This window comes from Pyrus communis, chromosome 1 (assembly GCF_963583255.1).
Source record: "Pyrus communis chromosome 1, drPyrComm1.1, whole genome shotgun sequence".
In the NCBI taxonomy this organism is placed as follows: domain Eukaryota; kingdom Viridiplantae; phylum Streptophyta; class Magnoliopsida; order Rosales; family Rosaceae; genus Pyrus; species Pyrus communis.
The window spans coordinates 40313116-40333432 of record NC_084803.1 but is presented as its reverse complement, the minus strand read 5'-3'; the positions used below and the strand labels follow the sequence as shown (position 1 = coordinate 40333432).

Here is a 20317-nt window from a genome sequence, read left to right as displayed (position 1 = left end):
TTTAGGCAACTTAGTTGGCTTGTTCTTGTGCATTTACGTTGTTATTTCTTAGTTATTTAAGTCTTTTAAGTTATTTTTGTATGTTTTCAAGTTCTAAGGGCTAAAGGAGCAAAGAAGTGCATTTTGGAGCCTTTTGGAGCACTTTTGGGCTAAGGATGGATAGCTTATGCTTGGAGCCAAAGTGTTGGAAGAAATTGAAGGCCTTGTATGCACTTTAGGACACAAAACAATGGCCCTAGCCCAATTACACACCATTGCCGTAGCCTTCCCCCTCCATAACCACCAATTCCAGCCATCTTCCACATATTCTCCCTTTTGTGCCATGCATTCCCCTTCCAATTACACCTTTCCCACTTCATCATTCAGCCACATGCTCTCCCATTCATTCACTCTTTAATCATATTCCCAAGCTGTTTTTCCATTCATTCCCTTCATTATTTCAGCCACATGCACTCTTAATCATAGAGCCACATGCACTCTTAATCATTCAGCCACATTCTCTCCCATTCTCTCCCTATAAAACCGTGCATCCCATCACCTATAACCAAGAATCCTTGGTGCCGTGCATTCCCCTTCCATTTCCAGCATTTCCCCCATCCTGGCAGCAACACTCCAACCATTCCTCACTCCATTCCACACATCCACATACCTTTCCACCACCTTCCAACCATCAAACACTCATCCACACCCAACCTACACCCCTTGCCGTGCCTCTACACCCCCCAAAACCCATTCTACATCATCAAAACAGCCCAGAAACCATCACTATCCAATCTGCCGCAAGCAAGGGAAAGGAGACAGTTTCACACAATTGTTTGGCTCTTCATTCTGAATTGTTGAACAATTATAGGTGTATTCTATCTTATATTTCAATGTCTAATTCATGTAATCTTTGTTTTGCCTTGAGAATGATTGGCTAAATTCGTTTTGGCTAAGGGTGTATTCGAAACCATGATTATATATGTGAAATAAGTTGATTACTTCCAGTTATCGTTGCATAAGTCGTGAATACAATTTGCTTAACCGTTTGATTTAGAACTTATTCTTGTATGTTGATTGAGAGTGCACGCTTAATTTGCATGCTTGAATTTGGTGCTAGGATATAAGTTTGTTTCACCTAATCGTTATGAATTTATATTCACAAGTAGTGAAGGTCGCTAGTCACGATCATGTTAAGTAGATTCCTGGCAAGAGTTTCATGCTTTTCATAGTTACAAATGCCTTGTCGATGCTTATGATTTCCAAAGATCGTAATGATTCTAACTTGTATCTTTATCATGTTGTTCATATAGAGAACTTGTTAGGAATAATTTGTTTGCGATGCATATTCATCCAATTCAATGATTCTAGGGAAATCTGAAGGTTAATTTAAGTGGACCTAATGAACTTGGAGTGTCGAGGTTCATAACTTATTGAATTGATAACTGGAAGTTGATTTACGTTGCATATATTTCATGTGTGGAGAAGAACCCCTTAGCTCTTCCATCATCCATTGGTCTATCACAATTTGTCTTACAATCTGTTTTCTTTACAATCTGTCCATTTAATTTAATTTCGTCCAAACACAATCCCCCCATATTTTGTTAAGTCTTAGTCATTACAATCTATTAAGTATTTGGAGTCTTGTGGACTTGTTTTGAGTTTTTGTTAAGTGAGTTAAGTGTTTTAAAGGTTAGTTTTATTTATTTGAGTCAGTTTAAAGTGTTTAGCACCCCTAGTTAATCCCCGGTCAGAACGATCCCTACTTACATCATTACTACAATTGTCACAAATAGGGTTTAATTTGTGTGTCACATTTGTAACGCATCACTATGAAGGCCAAACACCCAACCCAACTTGCTCCACGCGTTAATGATGCAGTCGAGGCGGACCCCACCCATGTCGGTGTTGGAAATGTGCTCTAAAACCAATCATATGATGATACTTTACGGACATTTCAAACTAATGTAGTTTAAATGTAAAGGGCAAAGATTATTGTTTGAGCCGTCTCATATAAATGTTATATGCTTAAACGATAAGTCCAAGGAATATGTGATTGGAAGAATGCGATCTAAAAAAGTTAGATTCATGAGACCATTCTTTCGTTGACACATCCTAAACGTTCCTGATCATAGGATTGTCAATTGGGCATTGACAGTCCGTTAAGATCAGTACGTGCTATGTCTTCTCTCAAGGAGAGTGACTAGTCTCGAGTCATTGGTGTGTGTGACATCAAGACAAGTACGTAGGTGCTCAATAGAGAATGAGTTCACTGAACACGATCAACGAAGAGTTCTCATATTCATGTCACATGAGAACTCATGGTTGGGATAATGCAAATTAGTCTTTTGACCTGAGGCATCACAGTTGTCTTGTGGTTAGGTCCTTAATCTTTGATTATGTCAAAGTCACTCCATCAGGAGGGTGTCCACGACATCGTTGGGGTTAAGCCACTTAGCCATGGAGGCAAGTGAATGCGCAACAAGGGATCTCTAACCTTCAAACTGTTTGAGGGAGAATACTCTATGATATGATTTAGAATCTCTGGCCAGAGTATGAATGAGATGTTGGAATGCGTTCCAGATCACATTCAAGGTAATCATATAAGCACAAGACTCACATTGGATAGTAGACATGAATAAACTATCAAACCAAACAATGTGGTGAAGAGTATTGTATTAGAGAAAGACCGTATTGCATTTGTAATCCTAAAATTGAATAGGTTCTCCACCTCTTCTGATTAGCTTGGGTAACCATGACATGCTGCTAGGCGTCAACCATGGTTTGTGGAAGCCCTAAAAGTGTATTATCACTAACGGGAGAATTGAAAGTAAGTTCCAATTCACAATCGATTTGAAAGAGTTTGAATCGCCCACTGCCTCGCTAAAAGGAACCTAATGGATCGTACACCGTGTAAGGTAAAGATTGAAGATTCAACGGAGATGAGTAAGAATAATTAAATGGTTTAATTATTTATGGCAAGGATTAATTAATATGTTAATTAATCAAACGAATAAGTTCGTTAAAGACCTCGGGATAGTTTTGGACCTTAAGGCCCAATGGGCTTCGAACGTCAAGTCCATTGACTTAAGTTGTATGACAACTTAATGAATAATGATTCACAAAGGCCCAAATAGCCCAATAAATTCCCTTAAATTCGGCCATTTAGAGGAGGGTAGTAAACTTGGCTTAATTGCAAGTTTGCCACTCCATTGTGAGGTGGTATAAAGACATCTTTATAGCCATTTCATCCTTAGGGTTTTCTAAGGAGTAAAGATGAGAACAAACTCTCCTTTCTCTCAAGAAATGGCCGGCCACCTTGAGGAAAAACATCTAGCAATCTTACTTCCTCAAGGTCACTCATTTCTTCTCCAATCTTACCTTGGTGTGGAGACTTAGAGGTTCTCAATTTTGGGAACTTGGAGAAACCTTTTCATCCATCCAAATCCATGGATCTAAGATGCAAGGAATGAAGGCCCTCTCTTTGGGTGATTAGCCTTTGCTTATGCAAAGAGGAATCTACAAAGGTATTGATTTCTCAACTCACTTTGTTTTGAGTTGAGTCTTGGTTCACCTATCTACTAGGCTTTGAAGTTCATGGGTTAAGTTTTGTTTTTGAGTGCATATAAACATGATTCCGCCTTTTAATTGTTAATTGCATGTTGTTGATGTTGCTCAAATGAACTTGTTTTTCACAAATCTTCCTTCAGTGGGCGTGTCCCTCGGCTTGTCAGAAGCTGTCTGTAGCCAATGGCTACTTTTCTTCATCCAACAGCTGTGGTAATTGGACCGTTGGCTAATCCAACGGTCCATGTTCAAATGTTTTTTTTTTTAATTTTATATTATATATTTATTGAATCCAACGACTTAGATTAAATATAATCAAATCTAACGGTTAAAAAAAAAGATCTAACGGTCCAAATTTAAATCCAACGGCTAAAATAATTTAAAAAAAAATTATTTAACTCAAAATTCAACCAAAAACTCTATAAATACCTATGTATTTGTTCAAACATCCACACAAAACTCACCTTTCTCCTACAATTCTTCCAATTTTTCTTTCTACCATTTCTTCTCATTTCCAAATTTTTCAAGATGACAAAAGAGCATGTTAGAGGTCATAAAGCTTGGAGAGAGTCATGGTTGACATGCCTAGTGGAAGGGGCGCCTCAGAAATTGTGAGTTTCTTTGTTGATATTTTATTTGTCATGTACATAATAGTATTTTGCAACTAATTATTTTTATGTATTTGTTGCGTAGGGTGACAAAGCAATGGCAATTTACAAGACAAGAACTACACCAAAAAATCAAGCTTTTAAGTTGCATCATACTTGGAACATCCTCAAGGCTTGTCCAAGGTGGGGAACCAATGCGGACCAACAATGGGGAAGATTATTTCATAGTGAAGGCCTACCCCCAAATGATGTCAATGAAGGTGTGAATTTTGCCGACAATGAAGGTGTCAAACAAATGACCCCAACTTCTTTTTTTGCAAAGCCCCTGAGTAGAGATAAGCAAAAGGAAGCAAAGAGAAAAGGGAAGTCCCAAGATCCGATAAGTGCACAACTTGCTAGCGGATTTGCAAGAATGAATGAAAACCATATCTCTCGGCAAGAAGAATCGGTCCAAATGCATTTGGCCATGAAGGAAGAAGAGGATAGGGAGCAAGAAAGGTTTGAAATTAATTTGATGATAGAGGACCTCGACAAATACACTCTAGAGAGGAAGAAATACTTACGTGGTAAACAAAAGGACATTTTACGAAAGAATGCCACAATGAGTATATTTCAAGATGATGATTCATCTCAAGACTATCACCCAAGTCCATCACCAAGTCAAGATGGTGCATATCATTATTAAGTTTATGTGAGTTTTCGATTGTATTAAGTTTATGTGGTTTATTAATTGTCATTTGTATTAAGTTTATGTGGTTTATTAAATGTCGTTTGTATTAAGTTTATTTGGTTTATCATGATTTTCATATATTGATTTAGTGATTTTTCAAAATTTATCAGAATTTAAATATCTTAAGGTTAAAATGTTCATAAAATTAATTTAGGATAGTCTACATCAGTGTTCTAAAAAACGGCCTAGGCGGCGCCTAGGCGCTGGGCGTAGGTGTGCCGATCTGATTAGGTCCAAATCGTTAAGAAAAATCAGGGAGCTATTAGGCATCCACCTAGGTGCTCTTAGGTAGCCTGGGTAGTCTAGGCGGCTGTCTAGGTGGCAGTCTAGGCGGAGTGAAATGGTTTCCTGGGAAGAAATTCCAAACACATACTTAGAATCGTAAAAGCTTTCTCGCCGCTTCGACTCCCTCTCTTTGTGCACCACGACCTTCTTAGCTTTTGCGATTCCCTCTCTGGAATCAACCAAAGAAGAGGAACTTAAAAGCGCAAAACAGAAGAAGAGGAAAAAAAGAAGGGAGAATTTACAGAAGGAAAACGAAAAAAAAAAAAAAAGAATAACTGAAGAAGAGGAAACATAAAGATAACGAAGACGATGAGGAAAAGGAAAGAATAAAAAAGAAGAAAAGTTTTCGGTTTTGTCAAAATGGTCTGGGAGTCTCAAGGCTGATTTGAGTGATGGAAAGAATAAAAAAAAAAAAAAATTTCTGGTTTTGTCAAAATGGTTTGGGAGTCTCAAGGCTGATTTGAGTGATGGAAAGAATAAAATAAAAAACAAAAAAAGTTTCCGGTTTTGTCAAAATGGTTTGTGAGTCTCTAGGTTGATTTGAGTGATGGGACTATGGGTGGAAGGGAGGGGTCACGTGTGGTGTGCTTTATGAAATGGTGAAGGAAGGATGCATGCATCTTTCCATAATTGTGTCTTCATGATTTCTGACCTCAACAAGCTAAACTTTCAGACCGGTTTTTGGTGGGATTTTTACTTTTATGTTTCAAAAATAAGATATAATCATTTAAAATGTCTTAAGTTATATAGTATATATGTTTAATGTGTTTTAAATTTTGAACACTTGTTGGATACTATTTTTGTATTTTATCATTCTTTTATTATCTTATTCATGGATTTTATACAAGTATAATTTTTTATGTGTACTTATTTATGAGATATACAAGAAATTTACCTAGATCCACCTAGGCCGCCTAGGCGCCCGCCTAAATCCCGCCTAGCCGCCTAGGCGCTTGGCGCTAGCCCGCCACCCGACTAGCGCGTAGCGTTTTTTAGAACCTTGGTCTACATATTTTTTTTAAAGTTAATTTTAAAAAAAATTAGTCTAAATTCATTCTTTAATAATCTCGGGCTAAAATTTTAGGCCAGAAGGGTTGGAATAGAAAAACTGTTTATGGGCTAAAACCTAAGGGCATGTTTGGTATCTTATTTGAAATTTTTTTATCATTTCTCAAAACAATTTTTGAAAACAATTTTTTTAAGACTAAAAAATTTAATTGGTTTGCGATTTAAAATTTTTATATCTTAAGACTTAAACTAGACAAAGAGGTCTAAAAAGAAAGGGGTCATAGGAGAGGGAGAAAGAGGAGAGAGGAGGAAAGAAAGTAAGAGATAATTGAAGGAAAGTGAAAGAAGAGATAGGATCGTATGAGATAGAGAGGAAGAGAAGTGAGAGAAAGAATCGAGAGAATAAAGAGAGCAGATTGAAGGAAAGACGAAAAAGGTAAAAAAAAAAAAAAAAAAAAAAAAAAGAGAAGAAGAAAAGAGACAGATAGATTTAGAGTGAGAGGGGAGAAGGGAGAGAAAAGAAAGTAGTGAGTTTAACTTTAAAAACTCTAAAATCTCACTTTTTATGTTTTTAGAGAGTAGACTATATTTTTGAGTTAATCTTGAATTCAGTTTTTTAAAATAGTCCTATCAAACAAGTTTTTAAGACCTAAAACTTGAAAATTGTTTTTTAATTTAAAAAGTTGAATTCAAGTAGAGTATCAAACAGATCCTAAATTTTGTGGACTAAATATTTTAGATTTTAGGTCGGGATTAGAGATGGTCTAAGGACCTAAATAATATACCATTCAAACCATGGCCTAATAATGCAGGATGAAAAAGCAAAATCGAAATGAACATGCGGCTAGCATTACACCCGAATTCAGTGGACGTCCTTTTTCATGTGGAAAACTGGTGAATTTTCAACCCCCGTAAACGTAATTACAGACCTCATCAAACTGGTGAATTTTCAACCCCCGTAAATAACCACCACCAACCCCCGCGGGTAAACGTAATTACCGACCTCATCAAACTGGTGAATTTTCAACCCACGTAAACGTAATTACAGACCTCATCAAACCTTCCTACGTCTCTTTCCCTAATCAGTCTAATTAATGCATTGGAGAGATCCATCATCCACCCACCGACGTCTGCCGCCGCAACCACCACCACAGCTTTCAGCCTTCCATTCCATACAAGGGAGGGGAGATGTGGGACCCAGCCATCTCTGACTTTTCTGGAGGAAAGCTGCAGGGTGGACTTTTAAGCTCCTAACGAACGTATAAAGACCCAATGGGGTCCTGTATTCATTCATTCATTCCTTCCTTCCTTCCTTCCTTCATCCCAGAATCCAGTATACAAGGCCAAGTGCAAGATCAGGTGGCGGACGACCGACTCGAATTCTGAGATGTCTTCTGCTGCTCAACCTCCCACGATTCCTCTCCTCACTCCCTACAAATTGGGAAACTTCAATCTTTCTCATAGGTACTTAAAACTTTCATACATTGTTACTATTTGTTTACTTTTTTCAATTTCTCTGTCGCGTTATTTTAATATAATGTGCATGGAATGATACCGAAAATGAAGAACATAAAGCAAATTCAGATAGTCTACAATTAGAGTTTTTATTTCACACATTTTCGTCCCAAATTCCTTCTCCCTCCCTTGTTTCTCCTTCTTAACTAAAACAAGAAAACTGTAAGCGAATTTGTTATCAAGGGAGCCTTAGCAAACTAAAGCTTCCTACAAAGTCTAAAGGTTGTATTTATGGTTTATTATATGTTTTTCCTCTTTAGAATTGTATTTTCACCGTTGATGACTAGATACAGATCATTCGATAATTTTCCTCAGCCACATTCCGTCTTGATCACTCTGTATTTATAATTTACAATTTCTTTTTCCTTTCCAGAATTGTTTTAGCACCATTGACCAGACAGAGATCATACAACAATGTTCCTCAACCACATGCTATCTTATATTACTCTCAGAGAGCGTCGAACGGGGGTCTTCTCATAGCCGAAGCCACTGGAGTTTCCGACACAGCTCAAGGGTAATTTCAACAACAGTAGATTTATAGACTAACAAACATTTGAGGGTGCTTCTTTCGTTTCAAAGTTTGATGAAATCTTTGTTTCCTTAATATACGAAGGTACCCGCACACACCTGGTATATGGACAAAGGAGCAAGTTGAAGCCTGGAAACCCATTGTTGATGCTGTTCATGCTAAAGGTGGCGTCTTCTTCTGTCAGATTTGGCATGTTGGAAGGGTTTCTAATAGCGGTGCGTTTCTGACTTACACCTTTATGACCTCACTTTTACCATAGAATGCTTTGTTAACATGAGTGAATAATTAGACCGATTAAGAAGTTCGATGTGTAACATAATGGTGTATGCATCAGAAGGAGCGAGTGATTATAATTGACAACATTGTTGCTCAAATGATGATAAAACTTGGACTTGTTAAGTTCCGAGTTGGTGTTTTTAACATAACCCATAAGAAGACACCACTTTTATGACCTTGCTATTTCGGAAGCATTGTTATTATTATTATTGGATGAGAAGAAGTTTGACGTTAACATAACTCAGAATTCAGAATTAAAAGAGTGCTGCTGTGGATGTTAGTTACTGTCGTTAGACTTCAGGTTGTAATTCTTTCTCTCCTTGCCTACAGGTTATCAACCAAATGGGCAAGCTCCAATATCTTCTACTGACAAGCCGATACGATTAAATGGCATTGATGCTTCTGAATTCACGCCTCCAAGACGATTAAGGACAGATGAAATTCCACAAATTGTCAATGATTTTAGACTTGCTGCAAGGAATTCTATTGAAGCTGGTAATTTGTCTTTACGTTAAATGAAACAAAATTTACAACAACTCAATTTTCTTCAAAGCTTATGCAAAATAAATTGTCTTTGATCGGAGAAATGTAGTTAGAGATGGGAGGGGGATTCTTCAAACTCTGGCCTGGGGGAGTTTTTTTTTTTTTTTTTTTGGGGGGGGGGGGGGGGGGGGGGGGGGAGAGGAGGGGAGGAGATGTGTAGTAAAAAGCTCACTGCCATGGAGTTGCAAGCCTCCTCACATCTCTTTATTGAACTACATATTAACTAACCATTATTTGTTTGGTAATTCAGCGACAATGCGTAAGGTTCTAATACCGTCAGTATGTTGAAATTGTTAATCTGCTATATAGGCTTCGATGGAGTTGAAATTCATGGGGCGCATGGCTACCTTCTTGATCAGTTTCTGAAAGATCATGTGAATGATCGAACAGACCAATATGGTGGATCTCTAGAGAATCGTTGCCGCCTTCCTCTGGAAGTTGTTGAAGCTGTCGCTAACGAAATAGGAGCAGATAAAGTTGGAATTAGATTATCTCCATTTGCTGACTATATGGATTCAGGGGATTCAAATCCAAAAGAATTAGGCCTCTATATGGCCAATGCCTTGAACAAATATGGAATCGTGTACTGCCACATGGTTGAGCCGAGGATGAAGACAATGGGAGAAAAAGATGAAACACACCAGAGTCTTCTTCCCATGAGAAAGTCTTTCCATGGTACCTTCATTGCTGCTGGCGGTTATGACAGGGAAGATGGAAACAGTGCTGTGGCCGAGGGCCGTGCAGATCTTATTGCTTATGGCCGTATTTTCTTGGCGAATCCAGATTTGCCAAAGAGATTTGAACTTAATACTCCTCTAAACAAGTACAACAGAGAGACATTCTACATACCTGATCCCGTCATTGGTTACACTGATTATCCATTTCTTGAAGCCAACACTTAAGTTTACCGCAAGGATGGAAGCTTGAACACTAGGGCTCCGTTGATTCATCCGATTGAGTCTGTACTATCTTAGATGGATTATTTTCAACTATATTGTATTGCACTGTTATATCTGATTGCATTATCTAGTATTGTAGTGTCCAATGTTTGGGAGGGTTCCGGACTTAGAGGCCGGAAAAGTTATACTCTGTTCAGTGTTGACCGTATAATGCCCGGAATGAATAAGTAACATTTGTGAAAGAGGAAACTCAATTCTTATCCCTACATAAAGTACAAGCAATTGATCCTAGTTGTGCCTTTTATTCTCAAGATGTTGAAGCCATTGACCGCATTTTGTCGGCTGACCGTTTGCCTGAGATATTTGGAGCAGATGCGGCTCAAACCAATTGATCCCACCTTCCTAAACTTGGAAAGATCCTTCTTTTATGTTTTCAAACATGGGATGCTTGATCATATCAGCTTCTATCATGTTTTAGATTAAGCTAATTTTGTGGCAGATGCTTTAACAAAGATACATCATTCTATTGAGGCGTTTATCGAGGATCAACTCATTTCCCTTAGATGTTCTCACTGCATGGCTTTTTTTCATCTCTGAGCGAAGGCCGTTTTAGAATATTTGTCTTTGTAATATATGGCCTCGTTTCGTCTCTAGGTAACTCTTAAAATTCAAAGGAGATTGGATGAAACAAACTCATCCCTCACAATCATATCATTTGGAGAGGGATTAGAATGGATAATCCCTCATTGTAGCTTTCATTGTCTTAACATCCATTTTAGGATTGATTTCATATATATATGCCGTCCCTTATTCAAAAAAAAAATAAAAAAAAATAAAAAAATAAAAATAAAATAAAAATAAAAATAAAGAAAAGGATTGATCTTCATATCATCCTCATATCCCTCAGCCAACCCAGTACTGGTCACACTTGTATTGTTTTCATCTTTTCCACAAGTGTGATTTGGAACAAATGTTTTTACATATAAAGGCGAATGTCTATAAGATTGGTCATTAGAAGCATCACTTGCCAAGGGCATGAATTAATTTGAGCCTTAACATTGTACCAACCATTTGTGGTTAACTTGTAAGACCTGCATATTATAAAAGTGTATTCACAGCTTCTTTGAATTCCTTGGAACTTGAGAATGTAAGAATATGAGCATGAGTCTGGAGAATTGGTGATTCGTCTCAAGTTTGATAGAAAGTCTTAATGAGTATGGATTATTAATCCATGTTGTTCGAGGATTCAAATAGAACAAGGAACTGATTCACCTATTGTAAACAATTTCAGTTTTCTGTATGGATTTTAATAGGAAAATCCTTAATGGTTTTGGCTAGGATTATGTTCTATATATATAGTGGCCTATGCTCTCACAGATATTACGCTCTGTCTCGGACTAAGACCTATTATTAGTTTGAGCATTTTGAATCTGGAAAGAGGAGAAGGTTTACTAGTTTTGCTGTCGAGATTGACTATGGCTTCTTCTTCTGGTGCATCTGCAGGTAAGATTTCTACTCTGTTCAATAGTTATGAACTACAGTTTGTGTTTGGATGGCTGTGATTCATGTTACATGATCTTGGTTTATATGTTTAGTCTAACAAGAAAAGACATCCCCAAATAAAACTCTAATATAGTACTGACATCAGTTTCTTTTCTATGATGTTTAAACTTGGGTTGTTTCTTCTTCCTCCTATTCCTTCTCATTGAATCCAGTTCTTCATCACTAGATGAGTTCCCATATAGGCTTCTAAGTTCTTCCAAGTTGTACCCATCAGGCTCTCTGGTTCTTCTACTTCAATTTCATTCTGTACATCTTTCTTGTTGACAACTTCTACATTCTGCGCGTAATCTACGTACATCATCAGTTTCGTCAGGCTTTTATATGCTTCATGTTCTCGCACATCCACATCCACCACATTACTTTGTAAGATATTTGGTTGAGCTTTCTCTGTTACAAGTCTCTCTACTCCAATATTAATATGATGCTAACTGCTCCTCTATTACAATCAATGTTGAAATTGCATAAATCTCTTTTTGGTTATTTAAAGCATGCTTTCACTTTAACCTCCCAGGGTGGAGAGATTTTTCAGTGACTGGTACAGGGGATGGTACACCACGTGTCACTATACAAATAGTAGGATATGTGTGCTAAAAAGTTATAACTTAAAAAAAAAAAATTTCCCACCACTTCTATTAAAATACATGGTGTACCACTTGTGTTCTCATCACAATGAAAAATTTCTCCCCAAAGTGAAGCTACGAAACTAAATAAAAGGGGTCATGAAGTTTTGTGCACAAGGTTCTAAAAGACGTTAGGCACTAGTCGAATGGTGGGTTGGGGTTTAGTGCTAGTCGAGCAACGGCTGTGGTCTATCGCCTAGGTGAATATGACTAAAATTTATTATACATCGTATAAATAAGTGTTTATTTATACTTAAAATATAGATAATTTCACTGAAATACATAAATTGTAAAATAAAATGACATAGATTATAAAGTATTAGAACATAATGAAAACATGAGGAACACGCATATAATGTATATCCATCTAAGTATCTAACAAGTCTTTTATAATATATTCAAACAAATAAAATGCAAAATGAATTCTCTATTTTCTGTCCAAATGAGAGTTGCGACCTAGGTAGGTGCATAGGTGGGTCTGGGCGGACACGTAAGCAGGTCTAGGCGCCCTATTTTAATAAATCGAGACGGTGGTCAGCCGCCTAGCGTCTAGACGACGCTATGCTAGGCGTGAATTTTTAGAACAGTGATTATGCATAAGGACCTAATAGACTAAGATTTGTCTTTAGCAATTGCCCTATACAGTCACCACAACAAACCCAACACAAAACACATACTACAATGTTAAACAATAAATAATTTGAATTTTTAGTAAGTCTAAGTAATAAAGAACCAAAAATCCAAAAAAAAACATGCAGCCACCATCCACCAAACTACAAATGTAGATGCCAGCAGTCATTTTTTACTTCAATTCTTCAACAACCCTTGTCAAAATCAAACTCGTCTCTTCATGACTTGACTCCAACGCTGGTGAAAAATGCATATTGCCTTTGGGTAAATTAATTGTAGTGAGCTCCACATGAGTGGCAGCATGTTTTTACGCAAAAAGATGGAAGGTAACATATGTAGTAGATTACAAAAGTTAAGAAAGTCTAAGTGGTTTTGGGTTTAGGAGGAAGCGAATCTACAAGGATTGAAACTGCACAAAGGTGCATAAGCATAATTGTTTTCTGTCACTGCAATAAAGCATCATCTACCTCACTTCACTATGCCACACGTAAGACATGGTTAGGAGTTCTTGTTGAGCATATTCGAAGTACTTGTTGTTTTGATCCATCGTTGAGTCCCGATGACGATCCATGAAGACTATGCCATATGTATCAATCCGACCAAGGCATGATACATCAACAAAGTCAATGCCAAGGCATATTGCATCTACATCTACATCAACAAAGCATCGGGTGATTAAAGTCACGCAAGCCAATCCCAGACAACCTTGCCGACCTCTACACGATGTCACTACCGAAGTCAACCTTCCAGAAGCTTGTTCGAGGAATTGGTCTGCCTAACTATTCATATGCAATGCTTGTAGTTCTCATTTGGAAGTTCTATCAAACTCAGGGGGAGTATTCAGAAGTATACTCACTTGATCTTAATGTACATTTTTTTTCCTATGATTAGGAGCATTTTTCCTACTGGTTTTTTGCTACCTAACTAGGTTTTGACAAGGCACCCATCTTGGGCTGATCATACCCTTATGAGCTCTTCTACTTGCATCCTGAAGACGTATAGTTTTAACTTAATGCAACTTCTCACTTTTCTCTTTAGTCTATGGGTTTTTCTCTCACCTTGGGTTTTACCATAGTGAGGTTTTGTGAGTTTTACTTTTTATGCATTCTTCCGCTGATCTGAGACTCGCATTCGCTCATTGTACCAACGATTTCATCAACTGCACTTACTTCATCGTTGAAGACCCGATGCGCCATTTAGTTGAGTATTTACACGCTCAAGGTGAAGTCTTGCAATCTTATTAGATTAGGAATGTGATTGTGTATAAATCATAGTGTATCTAGGGATATCTTTGAATATTCCCTTAGTAGTTAATATCCTATTAGAGTTGTAATCCTAAAAGGGTAAGGAATTAACCTTCCCTACTACTCTAAATAAAGGCACAATTGGGTGGAATAGAACCTTCTCTCCATCTCACAATTACACATCTCTCTCTTCTCTCTCTATGTTGCACCTTCTCTCTCTTTCTGGTCTCCATAATTGTTCAGTAAATTATGCTTACAACAAAACAATAAATAATTTGAATTTTTAGTAAGTCTAAGTAATAAAGAACAAAAAACCCAGAAAAAATACATGCAGCCACCATCCACCAAACTACAAATGTAGATGCCAGCAATCATTTTTCACTTCAATTCTTCAACAACCCTTGTCAAAATCAAACCCGCCTCTTCATGACCTGACTCCAATGCTGCTAAAAAAAATGCATTTTGAATTTGTGCAAATTGATTGCAGTGAGCTTTAGAAAGTGGATTGACGAAAAATATCCCTCCAGGCGAGTGGGAACATGTTTTTATGGAAAAAAAAATGGAAGGTAACATATGTAGTAGATTCCAAAAGTTAAGAAAGTCTAAGTGGTTTTGGGTTTAAGAGGAAGTGAATCTGCGAGGATCGAAACTGCACAAAAGTACATAAGTATTATTGTTTCTATCATGCAATAAAACATCATCCACCTCATTAATTGGAATAATTGAAAAAGAGTAACAAGGTGAAGCGAGTTTCAAATGAAAATCCTACCAAAAGTAATGCTGGCCCTTGGTAATAAACGAGGATCCCATTGAGCATGATGAATCAAATGAAAGGATGAAACGGAAAAAGAAAATAATTGAACCAAAAAGCATGGAAGCAATTATTTGGATAAAAGTAATGTATCCAAATTATTGTCAAATGGTCGTTGGTCGTTGGTGCCGTCCACATTGGCAGCCATCTATTCTCTACTAGCGCACTGCATGATGATTTGATATCAGCATCTTCAATGAACGTGTAATATAATTATTGTCAAAATTATGGTTGACGTGGCCAATCAAATAGAGATGTTAAATTCTTTTTCTTTACAATGAATATGTTAAATATTTACTTTATTAATATAGAGTATTGCAAGACCCACCTTAAGTCTTATTTTTCCATCCACATTATAATTTTATCCACCAAAAAAGTTAAAAAAATTAAAATGCTATTTTTTGGTCCACTATTATTCTTAAAATAACCTCTAATGTATATATCTAAGTTATTTTTAAATTTTTCAGAAAAATAAATATTAGAGCGTTGTCCAGGTGAGACTCCACCCACCGCGAATTCCAAAGCCTCCGTTTCCAGATTTTAATTATGGCAAGAATCCCATAATTCGGTCACTTACCAGTTCTCCAGCTGATTGCAACTATCATTCCTTCCTTCTATCCAGACCCCCAACGCAACCCCCTTTCCTCCCTATCCAATTCTCACGACCAAGCCTCATGCAACATTCTCAAAATTTCATCCTCATGCCCCATTTTCAGATTTAGGACAACCCAATTCCATCTCTCCAAGCCCAATTCCTTCTTCTGGTCTCACATTTCATTGTTCAAAATTTTAAATAATTATTATATTAATAAAGTGTTTTGAACAACTATTATATATAATTAAGATAGGGGGACAAAAAAGAAAAAAAAAATTATTTGAAGGGATTTAGGTAGTTGCAGAAAGATGGTGAACAAAGAAGAGAGTCCTATTTTCTTTTTCTTTTTTAATTTTTGCTTGGTCCTTATATGTCATTTTACAAGAGATTAGATTAACATCCATTTTTTTAATATATATTAAAAAATGAGTAGGAGATAAGACAATGAGGTAACTTTATCAACACTCTTAATACATTGGGCTACATGGCTGTATTTTTTTTTTTTTTTTTGAACAAACAATATTATCTACACTAAGGAGGTGGGGAAGTGGGCTTAAGCCTCATAATGGACTAGCAATAATATGGTTCAACTTCGCCTTTGGCAATAATCAAACTTAAGACCTCTTACTTACAAATGAAAAGAAATACCACTAGATCCTTGTATTAAGTGGCACTGCATTAACGATTAAAATTTTTTTTTTTTCCATCTTATTGGTTGGCAATGGTATTCATGCATTAAAAATAAAAAAAAAATTAAAAGTGACACTTAGTACTACAGTCTAGTGATATTCTTCTTTACTTGTAAGTGAGAGATCTGAGGTTCAATTCTTGCCAAAGAAAAATTTGAACCGCATTAATGCTACTCCATTATGAGGATAAGCTCACCTCCTCCCCATTAGTGTATATAATATCGTATGTTAAAAAAAATAAAAATAAAAGCATTTGACGCTCAAGCCTTATGCTACCAAAAAAGACAGTCAAAGGCAATGTAATCAATCCATGTCAACTAATAACATTTCGGTTGGAAGAAATTGTGTTGTTTTTCTATCCCACATGGCATTCCACATCACATTTGACATCTCCTTTCAGTTGGAAGAAATTTTGCTATCTTGGGATTTGTCAAGTGCAAAGTGAGCACAAATTTTAACCCTCTTAATTTGAGGATATATTTTTGGACCATCGGTTCTGCTTTGATAGATTATTTGATCAAAATGCTAAAAATGTGCTACCCTTTCATGTGGTATCAGAGATATGAAAAATTTCATATCAGCAATAACAGTTAATAAAGATTGTATTAGTGTTTTTCAAGCGAAATGCCAATTCCTATGTGACATGATATGGATTGACAACAAAGGTGGTAGCTATCAAATCTGACAACAACTTCAAATCTATTTTAAGTGATTACTAAATTCTTTTTCTCATTATTTTATTATTTTCTGTTTTAAAAAACTTACTACAATTATTAGAAGTAAATTAGTGTGATAAATAATAATTTAAATTTAACACATCGGTGGATAACAAAATTTTAAAAAGAAAAAAAAAGCAAAAAAAAAAAAAAAAAAAAACACGATTACGTAACTACAAACGTCATCAAACATTTCAAAAGGAGCCGCCCGGCCTACCACTGCCTCTGCCTCCTCCCCGAACAGTATAAATACCCAATATGAGAGCATATCAAATCAAATAAAAAATAAGGATCGAGCTGTGAACCCAGTTGAATTGAAATGGTTACCACTAATCAAGCTCAAGTAGGTGGTCCCACAAGCCCTCTCCTTGCTCCTTACAAACTTGGAAACTTCAATCTTTCTCATAGGTAACTTAACTCACAGGCTCAACCTTTTCTACAATTTATATTCTTCCACATTCTGCGTAGATTTTGTTGACTTATTCTGCTGGAGTAGTTGAGATTTGGGCTGTTGGGTTTTGTTCATTTGGAAACAGGGTTGCAGAAAATCCCGGTTTTCTTACAAGAAAAATGAAATTACTGCTTATTTTTTGGGCAACTTGCAGGTTACTGGGAAGTTTTTGTGATTGTCAAATGTTTTTTTGCCTATGCAAGAATCCTGAATTTTCAGAAATAAAAGCAGCAACCTTCATTGGATGGTTTATTATGTAACATTTGCATGTTCATGTTACTTGCAAAGCAAGGAATTCGTTTAGTTGATTGGTTGGATGACCAGGGTTTCGTTTGCGAGTTTCTGCTGCAACTTTTGCGTCGGTTTATATTGATGTCTACCGCTATGAATTACTTTCTTTGTGTTCAAGATTGTTTGATTGTCGAATTCCTAGGAGCTCGTGCAGAATACGCTCATTGTATATTTACGTTGTAACTAGGACAGGTGTTACTGAAATCCGCTGTAAGCCCGAGATGTTGAAACCAAATAAACTAGGAAAAGTATGTCTCCTTTCTGGATATTTCGTCGTATTACTTAAATCTTGCTGTTTAGCAAGATCTGATAATACTTCCTATCTAACTTGTCATAGGCTATGCAGTAGGTGCATTCTGATAATATACTTCTTCCCTGCCTTCTGCAGAGTTGTCTTAGCACCATTGACTAGACAAAGATCATACAGAAATGTTCCTCAGCGGCATGCCATCTTATATTACTCTCAGAGAACATCTAATGGGGGTCTTCTCATAGCTGAAGCCACTGGAATTTCTGACACCGCTCAAGGGTAACTTCACAAACATTAGCTTTTTTCAAGTTTCTTTTATGTTAAATTTTAAATGGAAAACATACATTTAATTGTATACGTGCTTCATTTCAAAGTTTGATAACATTTTGTTTCTTTAATACAAGAAGGTACCCAGACACTCCCGGTATATGGAGAAAGGGGCAAGTTGAAGCATGGAAACCCATTGTAGACGCTGTTCATGCTAAAGGAGGCATCTTCTTCTGTCAGATTGGGCATGTTGGGAGGGTTTCAAATACCGGTGCGTTTCTAACATACACTTATATGACTTCACTTTGTGTCGTTGAAAGCGTTCGGACCATAAGTGAAAAGTTAGCCCATTGAAGCATTAGAACGCTTTCTTGATATTCCTGTAATGGAAATCTTTCAGATTGTGATTCTATCTATATTTTCTTACAGGATCTCAGCCGAATGGGCAAGCTCCAATCTCTTCTACTGACAAGCCACTAAGCCCCCAAGTACCATCTAGTGGCATTGATATTATTGAATTTACTCCTCCAAGGCGATTAAGGACAGATGAAATCCCACAAATAGTCAATGATTTCAGACTTGCAGCAAGAAATGCTATGGAAGCTGGTAATTTGTCTTTGCTTAAGTACGAAATAAAATTTGCGAGAACTCCAAAATTGCTTTCAACATAAGCAAACGAACCATCTCTTCCAGAATCCGAATGCAATTAAAGGCATAATTTAATTTGCAGTTTAACTAGATCTAGATGTGTGACAATAGTTCATGCTAGATTTCAAATAATATTTGGTGCACTGAAATTGTTTGTCTGATATACAGGCTTTGATGGAGTGGAAATTCATGGGGCCCATGGCTACCTTATTGATCAGTTTCTGAAAGATGAAGTGAATGACCGAACAGACCAATATGGTGGATCTATGGAGAATCGTTGTCGATTTGCTCTGGAAGTCGTTGAAGCTGTTGTTAACGAGATAGGAGCGGATAAAGTTGGAATTAGATTATCTCCATTTGCCAACTATATGGAATCAGGGGATTCAGATCCGGAAGCATTGGGCCTTTATCTGGCCAATTCATTGAACAAATATGGGATCCTGTATTGCCATATGGTTGAGCCGATGATAGGAGCATATTTAGGCGACTTAACTAGCTTATTCTTGTGCATTTGTGCTATTATTTCTTAGTTAATGTCGTATTACAACTCAATTTCGTGTGTTTGTAGGTCCTATGGGTTAAAGTATCAAGAAAGTGCATTTTGGTGCATTTTGGAGCTATTTTGGACACTAGTTGGTGAGCTTGCATGTGGGCTAACATGGATGGACGAATTTGGACTTCAAGAAGTTGGAAATGTGATAAGAAGAGGAAGGAACTAAGCTAAGGACAAAGTGGATAAGGAAAGTGCAAGAAAAGAGGAAACATTATCCAAAACATTATCCAACCTTATCCAACATTATCCAATTATCCAAAACATTATCCAAACCTTATCTCATCTTATCCTATCCAAACCTTATCATGTCTTACTCCTAATTACATGGGGACTTAAATGGATCATTCTAGAACCTATTTCTAGAAGCATCCTAGTCTAGAAGGCCCAAATCTGCCACAAAACCTATTCTTTCTAGAAACCCTAGAAAAGTGGCGCCCAAACCTTTCTAGAAGGCTTTACCTTGCCTTGCAAGCCAAGCTACCCTCTCCCCTAAATCAGCCGCACCTTCCTAGGCCTAATCCCTTTGGGATTCTGAATTCCAAGGCCTAATCCTTGTGGATTTGGGTATACAAATCAGTTTATAAAAATATGTGGGCCAAAACCTTCTCCTAAGTGGATTTGAATCACCATGGCCGAATTCTAGGGCCCTAATCCAATAAATCTGCTAAGTTAACCCTAATCTAATAAACCCTAGGACTATATAAACATATTTTCAGCCACAAATTCGTAGACCCCTTATGCTAGACAGAAAACCCTTGTGCCACACCTCCATTCTCCATTCTAAGCCTCCATAGACCTCCCTACACATCCATACATCTCTGCCGCACCCTTCCCCACCATAATCAACCATCCTCCATCCCTCCAAACTAGAAAACACCATCCAAAACCCCCAATTCCATCACCCACACTTTGTGCCGCAACAAGGAGGAGGAAGAGGAGCCAATCTGTGCATCGAATCCATCTTGGAATTGCTGAGCATTTAGGTGTATTCTTTCTTATGATTTCAATGTTTAAATTCAATACTTTTTGTTGTGCAAGCATGAGGAACTA

At 37.0% G+C, this 20317-nt stretch overlaps 2 protein-coding genes across 2 annotated transcripts; both read left to right on the top strand.

The window, feature by feature from the left end:
* The first annotated feature begins 7211 nt into the window (after positions 1-7211).
* Positions 7212-10303, top strand: LOC137742032 (putative 12-oxophytodienoate reductase 11). The gene is made up of 5 exons (XM_068481768.1): positions 7212-7641; positions 8066-8206; positions 8306-8436; positions 8828-8992; positions 9350-10303. Exons 1-5 carry the CDS (start codon positions 7565-7567, stop codon positions 9940-9942), a joined length of 1107 nt encoding a protein of 368 aa, XP_068337869.1. The 5' UTR covers positions 7212-7564; the 3' UTR covers positions 9943-10303.
* Positions 10304-17099: 6796 nt separating this feature from the next.
* LOC137727723 (putative 12-oxophytodienoate reductase 11) lies at positions 17100-19244 on the top strand. The gene is made up of 5 exons (XM_068466544.1): positions 17100-17215; positions 17938-18078; positions 18207-18337; positions 18496-18672; positions 18883-19244. The coding sequence occupies exons 1-5, from the start codon at positions 17127-17129 to the stop codon at positions 19242-19244; spliced, it is 900 nt and encodes a 299-aa protein (XP_068322645.1). The 5' UTR covers positions 17100-17126.
* The last annotated feature ends 1073 nt before the right edge of the window (positions 19245-20317 follow it).